Source organism: Alexandromys fortis, unplaced genomic scaffold (genome assembly GCF_014885135.2).
Source record: "Alexandromys fortis isolate MF-2015 unplaced genomic scaffold, M_Fortis_MF-2015_v1.1 scaffold_36, whole genome shotgun sequence".
NCBI lineage: Eukaryota > Metazoa > Chordata > Mammalia > Rodentia > Cricetidae > Alexandromys > Alexandromys fortis.
Window position 1 is genome coordinate 14,061,184 of NW_026067915.1, and position 12,043 is coordinate 14,073,226.

The following is a 12,043-nucleotide window of genomic DNA, read 5'->3' on the forward strand; positions in this document are numbered from 1 at the left end:
ACTAGAACCCAGGGCTCGGTGCCTGCCAGGCAAGCACTCTGCCAAATGAGCCACATCCTCAGTCCCAAGATGGCCTTTTCCTAATGGAACGGAGCTTGCCATCCCGAGGACGGAGGCTAGCAAATCAGCAGCTTCCCTTCTTCATTTAAAAAAGATTCATTTAACGAAGGTTCTGTCTGTGAGTCGGCGCCCAGCCCTGCGTGGCGACCGTCCTCCCCTCGAGGGTACCCACTGCCCGCCCTCCGGGCCTGGCCCTCCGCCCCGGCCGCGCCCTGGGCGCAGCCCCTTTTGGCACCGCGGCTCCCAGGTGCCCGGCGCAAAGGCGGAGCCGGACTGCAGCCGCCTGGGTGGCGCCACCGAGACCCCCGGGTGTTCGCAGGTCCCGGCGCTACGGCTCCGACTCCCGCAGCATCCCCGGCAGCGGCTCCAACATCCCCGGGAACCCGAGACTCTCCGGTCGCGCACAACCAGCGGACGCCACCACCATGAGCGCGGGGCCGCGATGGCCAGCACCCGGCAGCCTGCCTGCGCTCTGCGCCTCGCTGCTCCTGCTGGGTCTGCAGCCGCCACCGGTGCGCACTGAGGGTGAGTATCCGCAGCCGCAGGGGTCCCGGTGCAGCCGGGAGGCCAGCCGGGCCGGAGGTGTAGCCTGGAACCGGCCACCCTGAGCCCCAGCATCACCAGCCCCCACCTTTCCCCACCCTCCCCGCCGCCTGCTTCCCTGAGAGAGATCTCTAGAATGAAGTCACGTCTAGGCTGCCCTCGAACTTCCCCTGTTGGGATTGATTTTTTCCATCTTCCCTCGGTTTCTCAACGTCTGTAAGGTCGGTGCCCTTCCCGGAGACTGCGGTCAGAAAATATTCGCGTTGTCTAGGAAGGTTTGAAAGATGAGTGAGGATTCATGTTCCTGGCAAACCGGGAAGCAAGGCGTCCCGGTAGGAGGAACAGCTTGAGCTGAGTCGCTCAGGGGTGTTGGGGAACATGGGACCTACGATTTAAACGCAAATAGCTAGGCGGGAGCCAAGCCGCCAGGCTGGGGTGGATGCCTTGGGACAGGCAGTTGGAAAGTTGACCCACTGTGTTGGTTTTTTTAAACCCGAATTCAGCTTTAAATTTTTTTTAAACATTTAGTATTTATATGCGTATGTGTTTATTTACTTTGTTTTTAAGTCGAAATTCAGTTTTAATTAAAAACAATTAGCGTGTGTGTGTGTGTGTGTGTGTGTGTGTGTGTGTGTGTGTACGCGCGCGTGCGCGCACTTACATGCGTGCATGCTCAGCTGAAGGATTCCCTCGTTCCCCACGCACTACGTGGGTTCCCTGGGGTGGAATTCAGGTCACCAGGCTTGGCAGCAAGCGCCTTTATCCACCGAGCCATGTTGCTGGCCCTTGAATTTGGCTTTTGAAACTCGCCCTAAGCTAGCAGGATTAGGGCCCTGTGTCAATACAATTTCCGTTTGAAAAGCTAATTCAGCTGTGTTTAGTTGTTGAAACAAAACCCCCCAGAACGTGGAGCTGGAGAGTTTGAAGGGAGGCGGCTGTCCTCAGCCCCAGAAGGTATTCTGGAAAGTTCACCCTTGGGACGACCTCGACCAATAGGGGAGAAAAGACCGATTTAGGGAGCTTTGCATACATTGAAATATAGTTATTTAAACCTGGTAAAGCCTAGGGTGACGCTGAAGATCAGGGAAAGAAAACCCTGGAACTTGAAGAAATGGTGAGGGGACAAGATGTCACTGGACATCGCAGGTGCGCGCTCTGAGTTTGCATGTGTGTGCCATGTTTTAATCAAGGACTTGGACTCTCGGTCAGCGTCTTAGCCATGCCCATCAGCAGTAAGAAGACAATGGCTGTCAGCGGCTCCTCTAATTAATTACCAATTAATTTATCTGGCAGGGCTCTAGAAGCATCCTGCCACTGAGCTATATCCTCAGCCCCAATTTTAAAAAGAAATCTAGATACGCTTCTTAAAAGTTACCGTTTAAAAAATGTGTAACTGCGGTTTTTAAAATATGCACATGTAAATATTTTGTTGTGCAAACAATGTTTGTGCATCTAATTCTAGAGCATTCCATCACTGCCACACGAAACATCACCTCTCTTCGCGGTCCATGCGTTGGTAAAGCTTTTAGCATTTCCGGCCTGACGCTGAGCTTGAAAATTAAACTGGTTTTAAAGAAAGCAAGCAGCATGGGTTGGGTTAGTGCTAACTTTCCAACAAGGTCTACTCTTGTTCTAGTTTTAATTCCTTTGAACAAGATCTCTTTCCATGATGTTTTATAGAGTTTCGCCCCATTATGAACGCTTAAGCAGAATGCCATGCGGATAAGGATCAAAGTTTTGTGCCTGTCTGGCTTGGGGAGGGGCATAGGAAACAGAAGGTGGGGTTGTCTCCGGCAAAGAGGAACCTAGGACTCCTGGTGTGTGTGTGTGTGTGTGTGTGTGTGTGTGTGTGTGTGTGTGTGTTATTTCTGGGAATGCTTCCTGCTCCCCACCACCACCTTCCTTCTTCCTCTCTCCACTTGACCTATGGAGAATCATGGGCACACTTCACTGTAAGAAAATGCCATTTGCCAAGCCCTCCTTTGTATAGCAGAGCCACGGAAGAACTGTAAGCTGTATTGTGAACAGCTTGTTGCCTGGGTCTGTGCTTACTGCCTCTCTCACCTCTAGTTCTGAGTCTGTGTGGGGAGGAGGGGAGGACTCTAGTTCTGAGTCTGTGTGGGGAGGAGGGGAGGACTCTAGTTATCTGAGTCTGTGTGGGGAGGAGGGGAGGACTCTAGTTATCTGGGCCTGTGTTGACTGAGGTTTTCTGTTCAGCCCATTTCCCACAGTCATTAAGTCCCAAAGAAATCACACAGGGGTCTACATTAATTATAAATTGATTGGCCTAGTATCTCAAGCTTCTTATTAACTCTTATAACTTATATTAGTCCATCATTTTTTGTCTGTGTTAGCCACGTGGCTTGGTACCGTTTTTTTGGCGAGGCAGTCACATCTTGCTTCCTCTGCATCTGGGTCACAACTGCAGACTGCGCTTCCCTCTTTCCAGCATTTTTGTTGCTTCGCCTCTACTTCCTGCCTGGTCACCCCACCCATACTTCCTGCCTGGTTGTCCCGCCTCTACTTCCTGCCTGGTTGCCCCACCCATACTTCCTGCCTGGCTACTCGCCAATCAGCATTTTATTAAAAATAATACAAGTGACAGGATAAAAGACCATTGTCCCACAGCAGGCCTGTGTGGGAACAAGGGGAGGACTGTTCAGTTGCTACTCATGATTGTAGATATTTGGACAAAAACAGGCTCTAAAAAAATAAAATTTAAGCAAAAAACATTCATTTATATTTGACTAATTCAGTATGTATCACATATACAAAGTAGAAAGAGTACTGTATTTCTGTATTTTTACTTTGTTTTTCATTTGTATTTATGTTTATTGGGTGCACAAGAGGATGGAGTCCAGTAGTCAGTACCAAGTGTCTTCCTCAATCCCTTTCTAATTTTAGGATTTTTAAAATTTATTTATTTTAATATGTGTGTAGGTGCCTTCTGAGGTTAGTGATGTGGGATTCCCCTTAGAGTGGAATTCCAAGCAGTTGTGAGCCACCCCATATGAGTGCTAGGAACCAAACTCTGGTCCTTTGCAAGAGCAGTGTGTGCTCTTAACTGCTGAGCAATTCCAGCCTCTCTACCTTGTGTTTTTGAGACAGGGTCTCAGGGGAACCTTGTCATTCAGTCACAGGAATCCTCACGTCTCCACATCCCCAGTGCTGGGATTACAGGCATGTGTAGCTGAACACGGAGTTTATGTTTTTGGGTGGAGCACATGCCACATTCACATGTGGAGGTCAAACGCAACTTTGTGGAGCCTTTTCTCTCCTTCTCCCTTTACAGGGGATCCAGGACCAAACTCGGGTTGTCAGATTCACGCAGCAAGCTCCCTTACCCCCTGAGCTAGCTTGCCTGCAAGTGTGGGAGCTAGGAATGGAGATCACATCTTTACGTTAGAGCAGCAAGCCCTTTGCCAACTGAGTTATCTTCTCAAACTTTACTTTCTTGAATTTTTGAAATGGGAAAAAATTCGTCATATTAACTAAATGCAAACGAGCGGTCTGGATAATGATTTAAGAGAAAGACTCATCAATTCAGTCCATGTTCAAAGAGTAACTACTACATACCAGGCAAGGTCCTTGCTGACAAAGACAGAATGACGGGGAGAAATGGGTCCTTCTACCAGGGAGCTTAAAACCCACAGGAGGAGAGCTGCCAGCAGATAGCTGGATGAGTGCAGCTGCCGCTTCGGCTTCCGTCTCTGATGAGGCTAAAGAGCAGACGATGCTCTGAGAGTCATGGCAGGAGGTTGTCGTCTGTTGTTTGTTTGCCTGGGGTCTCAGATCAGGCTGGTCTCCAACTCACAGTGATCCCCCTGCCTCTGTCTCAGAGTATGGGCTACTGACTTCAGTATAAGAGACTTTCTACTTACTGAAGGATAACCTGAAACACAAGTAAAACTTACTGAGCATTGGGTGGAGATTGGTCAGCAGCTAAGAGGTTTGCTGCTCTTCAGAGGACCAGGGCCTGAGTCCCAGCATCCACATGGTGGCTCACAACCCTCTGTAACCCCACACCCATGCAAGGGAACCCAGGACACTGAGCCCTGTCACATCTTTTTTTTTTGGTAGAAGGTGTTGTAAGGAGAAGCAGGGGTCCCTTGTTTGTCCTGGCCACCCGGCTAACTTAGCCCCAAAATAATCCCACAGAAATTGTATTAATTAAATTACTGCCTGGCCCATTATTTCTAGCCTCGTATTGGCTAACTCTCACATCATGATTTAACCTATTTCTAATAATCTGTGTTCACCACGAGGTAGTGGCTTACTGGGAAAGATTCAGCATGTCTGACCTGGTGGCTGGCTCTATGGCATCGATCCCTGGCCCTGCTTTCTTCCTCCCAGAATTCAGTTCTGTCTACACCGCCTACCTATGTTCTGCCCTATCAGGCCAAGCAGTTTCTTTATTAATTAACCAATGAAAGCAACACATAGATAGAAGAATGAAGGATTAAATGAAACAAAGCAACACACATACACACACACATACACAATCTCATTGTAGACCAGGTTGGCCAGTAGAACTCAGAGAACTGCCTGCGTCTGTCTCCCAGTGCTAGTATTAAAGACAGGTGTAACCACACCTGGCTAATTCAAACCCATGCCAGACCATGGTTGGTGTGGTTGGTGTGTGTGTGTGTGTGTAAGGGGAAGAATGCACATGTGTGTGTGCATGCGCATGGGTGCATGGGGAAGCCAGAGAGCAACTTCAGCTGTTGCCTTTAAAATGCCACCCACCGTGTTCCCTCAAGACAGGGTTTCTCGCTGGTCTGAAATTCCTCAAGCAGGCCAGGCTGGCTGGCCAGTGGGTCCCATAATCCCCCCGTTTCCACTTCTCATCACTGCAGGCCCCAAGTCAACGTCACCCCGGCTCTATTGTTATGTGGTTTCTGCAGATCAGATTCAGGGTCCTTAAGACCCCAAGGCAAACATTTAACCGATGCGTCTGTCTCCCCACCATAGTTAAGTATTTGTTGGTTGGGTTGTTTATAGTAGACCAGAACAAGTGAGACGTAGTGAGTGTTGTACTCTGGTTCCGGATAGGAGGGAGGATGGGGTGGGAACGCGGTTTGAACTCATGGGCTTGAAACCCGTTTGGGCAGCAGAAGGAGCTCCCACCTCAAGATGCCTAGAGCTGAAATAAGTGAAAACCCCAGCAGAACTGTCACCACCTGGTCCCAGGGACGGAGACGTCTGCAGACAGCGAGCGTGGCAGACTCCCAAGGCCTTGGACCTCATATCACATATCCTTCTCGTCCTGTACAGGGAAACTCTTCCTGCTGGAGTCTCAGAATGGCTCTCAGGGCCTGGACCTGGAGGCAGCTCGGCTCTCCTGCAGGAGCAGGGGTGCCCACCTGGTGTCTGCTGGGGAGCTGAAGAGAGTGGTCCAAGACTGTGCCTTCGCAGTGTGCACGACAGGCTGGCTGGCTGATGGCACCCTTGGGTAAGTCAGGGTAGCCAGGGAAGCATTCTTTTCCAATCACCTCAGCTGTGCTACCTAGGTGTATGTGGGGCTCAACGGTTGTCCTGCAGGAGTCAGAGGACGACTCTTCAAAGCCAGCTCTCACTTTGTCAGAATAGGGTCCCTCTTGCTTCTTCTGCTCTACCTAAAGCTGTCTGTGCAGACTCCAGCAGTTTCCCCGTCTCTGCTCCCATCTTGCCATAGGAATGCTAGGATCACAGATGCGTGCCACCATATCCAACTTTTTACACGGGTTCCTGGGTAGAACCCAGGTTGCCAGGCTTTTATAGGGCCTTTACGTTTCGAGTGGCCTCCCTCCCCAACCCCTCCACCATGTTCTGGTCTCTGGAGTCAGCTACCTTTGTAGCCTTAGAGATCATTATTGTTTGAATCTAAAACACACACACACACCCCACGGGCTCTTGTTTTGAATGCTTTTCCCAAGAAGGTGGCACTATTTGTAGGGAGGGTCCTGTGGAACATTTTTGATGTGGGGTCAAGCTGGTCAAGCAGGTCACTGGGAGCTGGCCTCTGAAGGTTGCTCACACAGCCTGATTCCTGTCACTTTCTGGATTCCCCTCTTCAGTCAGGTGAGCAGCCTCTGGCACCACGGACTGGGTGGTTCCAGCTGCCACACGGCCCCAGCTGTGGGGACTGAAACCACAAAAAGCGTGAGCCAGAACGAGCTGCTCCTGCCGTGAGTGGTTGCTCTCGGGTAACTGTTCAAAAGTAACAAATACAGACGAGATGCCTAGCCTCGATGAAGGCTACGGCCTCACGCAGGCCCTTGCCAAAGGCCTACCCAGTGTCCTAGCCAAGAGCCAAACGGCCACTGCCGAAAATGTGAGTGGCAAGGCTCCCAGGTGCTTCTAGCTCTCCCACCTCCCTGTTGAGTTTCCACCAGCCTGTGAGCCGCCCCAGCTCAGGTTCTAGAGCCTACAGAGCAGTCGTCCCCGTTGTGAGCTGAGCTCCTAACCCAGCAAATGCTTTGGAGAAGCAAGTATTATGATGAGCTGGAGAAAACGTCCCAACAGGGTTTGCACCTGTTCTTTGGGTTTCAAAGGTGAGCCTCCAGATGTCCTTGATCTTACTCCAACGATTTTTATTAGCAGAGGTACTTCACACACGATATGAAATAGCCAGTCACACTAGGAGATTGATAATGAGTAAAATTCAGGAGACACACCAGATAAATGAAATTCTATATATCACCCCAGGTAGATAGTGACTTTCAGATGACAACCCTTGAGGCTGGAGAAACGGCACAGCTATTAGAGCACTGGCTACTTTTCTATAGGACCTGGGTTTGATTCCCAGCATGCCTGTGGCAGCTCACGATCATCTGTAACTTCAGTCCAGGGGATCCAGCACCCTCTTCTGACCTCCTCAGTCACAAGGCACCCTCATGGTGCACAGACATGCATGCAGGCAAAACACCCATACACATAAAATGAAAATAATTTTTTAAAAAAGATGACAATCCTTAAATTTTTCAAAACTATAAAAGACAAGAATTTTACCAGCATGAGAAACTATAAAAATAGCCAAATGGAAATATTTTAGAAATGAAAAACAATAGTAACTAAAATTAAGAATTTAATGGATGGATCCAATAGCTGACTGACACGAGCCAAAGAAAGGATTAGTAAGCTGGAAGCAAACGGGAGGGAGATATGCTGAACAAATAAAAAAGAAAGAATTAAAAAGGTAGAGAAAATGGTAAAGGTGATGAAACTGTACGCAATTAGAATTCTAAAAGGAAAAAAAAGAGGGGGCTGGAGAGGTCGGTGGTGGGAAGTCTCATGTCGGAGGCTACGGCTCTCCCAGCACCCACGCAGAGAGTCTGCCCACGGAGGCTGCTCTCCGTGTGGAGTCCAGGCTGAGGGACGCTGGTCTGGGGAGACTGTCGTTCTCCCAGCACCCACACAGAGAGTCTGCACATGGAGGCTGCTCTCCGTGTGGAGTCCAGGTTGAGGGACACTGTTTGGGCCTCTCTACAGAAGCCTGGGTAACACAGAGGGCATAACCACAGTGTTCTCAGATGGTCCCATCGCAGGCAGACTATGGAGCCTGTCTGCTCCAGCTTGGTGGACTCCACTTCCCCTTCGCCTGGCAGATAGCTCCGTTGTTCTTCCTCCTTTAGTCCTACCTCACTTTCTGTCTTACCTCAGTTCCCTGCACCGCCCCTCCCCCCGCTGCCCAGGCTCGTGGCTGCAGGCACCAGGATCCCATCCTTGCCACGGGTTTCTGCAGACCTCCGAGACATGTTGGACGAGGTGATTCAGCGGAATAAGTGCACCCTCCTCTTCCCACCCACAGGCCACTCTTCCCAGCTTTCCACACAGCCACCCAGGCAGACCCCCTGTCTTCTGAACCACGGAATCTGGGTTTTAGGGGACCTCCCATTAAAGGCTTTAGAAGGAAATGCCAAGCTTGGAAACCTTGTCAAGGAGCAATGGTTCTTGGAGAGGCTTTCGGAATATCTGAATAGAAAGAACTGTGAACCTAGTGAGGTGCCTCAGCGGGACTCAGAACTCGCAAAGGAAGGGAAAACCCAAGAGTAGATGTCACCTGGAAGACCTTTCCCCTCCCAAGAAGACAGTTATTCCTCCAGCAGGGGTCAGAAAAGGAAGGGTCTGGACAGGACGGCAGCAGTGTCTTGGCTGGCGGCTACTCAAAGGGAATCAATTCTGTTGAAGCTGAAGTTTGTGCACCAGGGGAGTTTTAGATGGCCTTCCAAAAATTAAGAGCCACCCAACCTGCTCCCAGAATAAAGGCCCCCTGGAGAAGCCCCCTCAGGAAAAAAAAGTCCCCTCAGATGAAGCCTCCTCAGAAAAAGTTGAACCCTCGTAATCTAGGAAAAGACCCCCACAGGAGAACACCCCCTGGAAAGATCTCTCTCTCTCTCTGAAGAATGTCACATAGAAATACACCCTCTCCCACTTAGACAGCAAGGACTCTAGGACATTCCAGAACTTACTAGGGAAGATGGCAGTGACTGACCGTGGGTCTGTGGTCGCTGGTCCCAAGGGGCATAAGAGTTCCTTGGCTCAGTGTTGCCCCATTAGCTGTAATGGAGATGTGGTTGACAACAGATGCGGACAGCTGACGGTACGGAGTGGTTCCCTCGAGCACATGGTGAAGGCTGCTCACGCAGCCAGATCTCTAAGATATGTCCAGGGAAGACGGGAGTGAAGCGTGCCGTTTACAGTGACTTTTCCCTCGCGTCCCTTGCTGGAGATATCCCCACTGACCCTCACCCCCAGCCAGAAGGCCACAGCTTAGAGAACGCCACCCTGCCTTCAAAGTGTCTCACTAAGGAAGCTGTTGGACTGTGACTTCCAGTCTGGGAAAGTCAGCTATTCTTTGGCAGAGGATGCCCTGGTTACCATGGTAACAGGGGACTTTATGCAAATCAAGCTTTTGACTTTCAGCAGGCAGGGCATGATGAGAAATGTTTCCTCGGTGCATCACCACTAGGGTGGCCATCTGTCTTTTGGGAGAGGAGGTAGTAGAGAGTACTGCGTTACCCACGCTGGTCTCAAACTCTTTATTTCCAGTGATCCTACTGCCTCAGCTTGCCAAGTAGCCAATGCTACAGCTGTGTGCCGTTATGCAAGACACATGCCATTTTATGCCTTTTGTTCCCAAATAATCTGCTAATTTTGAAGCCTTTGGGTTGCAGTTGCTTACCTAGAGTGATAGATTTGCTTGACTTAGGTTCTGCTTTGCAAGCTAAAGAATTCCATATAATTTTAGTCGATTTTCTAGTCTTTTAGATTCCCCTGAACCTGGAGTTACAGGAGGTTGTGAGCCCCCATACCCGGTGCTGAGAGCCAAACCCAGGTTCTCTGCGAGAGCAAGTGCTCCACTGCTGAGCCTTCTCTCCAGCCCTTCTACCGAACCTTTCAAAAACTCAAATGAGGACTGGGGAGATGGCTCAGCAGGTAAAGACGCCTTCTGTCAAGGTTGAGGACCTAAGTTCAGCACCTGGGACCTGCATGGTGGACAATCTTCATATACACATGACCTCCATACACGTATTACCAAAGTAAACACTTAAAATGTAAAAATAGACTCAAGTGGCTCCTTGGATGGATTTTTTTTCTCAGTGAGGGGGTAAAAAGGTGTTGCTTCTGACGCCTGTGAGTTAACCCCGTCATCACCTGTCTTCCAAATGTGATCTTTATCTGAGGAGAATGTTTCTATGTCCAAAGGTCACGGGGCACCCAAATCTCTGCTGACACAGAGCTGACAGCAGAAATGAATTCTTTTCAGCCTGAAGATGGTCTCCTAACTCAGGGTCCTCCTTTGTCTGTGCAGGACAACTGTGTGCAGCAAAGGGAGCAGCGAACAGCCAATCGCGAGAGCCGTCGATGTGAGAATTGACAGCCATCCTGCTCCCGGTGCCAAGTACAACGCCCTTTGCATTAAGGATGAAGGTCAGTTTTTGTAAGGGTCTGGGGGGTGTGAGTGGCTGCTACTGTCTATGTGAACACATTGGGGTGACATGTCTCCAAGCGTGCTTCGCCGATTCTTCCCAGGGTGAATAGAGGGATGGATGGCTTGGATGCTAAGATCACTAACTGCTCTTCCCAAGGAACTTTGGTTCCCACCACCTATGTTGGGCAATTGCCTGTCACTCTGACTCCAGGGATTCCAATAACCTCGTCTTTATGGGCATTAGCAATCATATGTGCACACGCATGCATACACACACACAATTAAAAAAAATAAAACAAATGTTAAAAATTACAAGTTTAGAAGGAGACTAACTAGGAAAGCAGATAAGGCAGTGGAAACCTGGACAGGAAAGTGAACATGGCCAAGCCATGGTTCAATATTCAGCAGAGTTCACAGAGGTGCTGAGGGAGCCAGTGTCTCAGAGAACCTCTGGAGGCGGTGTGCACGGGGCAGCGTGCATTTATCGAGAACCACTGGAGGCAAAATATACAAAGAACTCAAGATATTGGTCATCAAAAGAACAAATAATCCAATAAAAAATGGCGTACAGACCTAAACAGAGAATTCTCAACAGAGGAATCTAAAATGGCTGAAAGATACTTCAGTAAATGTTCAACACCCTTAGCCATCAGAGAAATGCAAATCAAAACAGCTCTGAGATTCCATCTTACACCTGTAAGGATGGCCAAGATAAAAACACTGATGACAACTTACGTTGTTGTGGGGTAGAGAGAACACTTCTGTATGGCTGGTGGGAATGCAAGCTGGTACAGCCCCTTTGGATGTCAGTGTGGCAATTTCTCAGAAAATTAGGAAACAACCTTCCTCAAGACCCAGAAATACCACTTTTGGGTATATATCCAAAGGATGCTCAATTGTGCCACAAGGACATGTGCTCAACTATGTTCATAGCAGCTTTGTTTGTCATAGCCAGAACCTGGAAACAACCTAAATGCCCCTCAACTGAAGAATGGATAAGGAAAATGTGGTAAATTTACACAATGGAGTACAACACAGCAGAAAAAAAATGACACCTGGAAATTTGCAGGCAAATGGGTGGAGCTAGAAAACATCATATTAAGTGAGGTAACCCAGACCCAGAAAGACAATTATCACATGTACTCACTCATAAGTGGTTTTTAAACATAAAGCAAAGAAAACCAGCCTACAAATCACAATCCCTGAGAACCTAGACAACAATGAAGACTCTAAGAGAGACATACACGGATCTGATCTACACGGGAAGTAGAAAAAGACAAGATCTCCTGAGTAAATTGGGAGCATGGGGACCTCGGGAGAGAAGGGGAGGGGAGAGGCAGGAAGAGGAGCAGAGAAAATTGTAGAGCTCAATAAAAATCAATTTTAAAAACCTCCGGAGGCGGTATGCATGTATTGAGAACCTCGGGAGATGGTGTGCATGTATAGTTACTGTCTCGTTGCTGTAACAAAAGGTGACATAAGGAAGTAGGTGTTTATTTTGGTTCACAGTTTGGGGGTGGAATCTAT

General features: G+C 49.1%; 1 protein-coding gene across 1 annotated transcript in view; it reads left to right on the forward strand.

The window, feature by feature from the left end:
• The first annotated feature begins 235 nt into the window (after window positions 1-235).
• Susd5 (sushi domain containing 5) overlaps window positions 236-12,043 on the forward strand; it is a 41,638-nt gene continuing 29,830 nt past the window's right edge. The window contains exons 1-3 of the mRNA XM_050139102.1: window positions 236-585; window positions 5,878-6,055; window positions 10,397-10,515. Coding sequence (XP_049995059.1) covers window positions 486-585; window positions 5,878-6,055; window positions 10,397-10,515 — 397 coding nt within the window. The 5' untranslated portion in view covers window positions 236-485. The remainder of the gene's footprint in view (window positions 586-5,877; window positions 6,056-10,396; window positions 10,516-12,043) is intronic.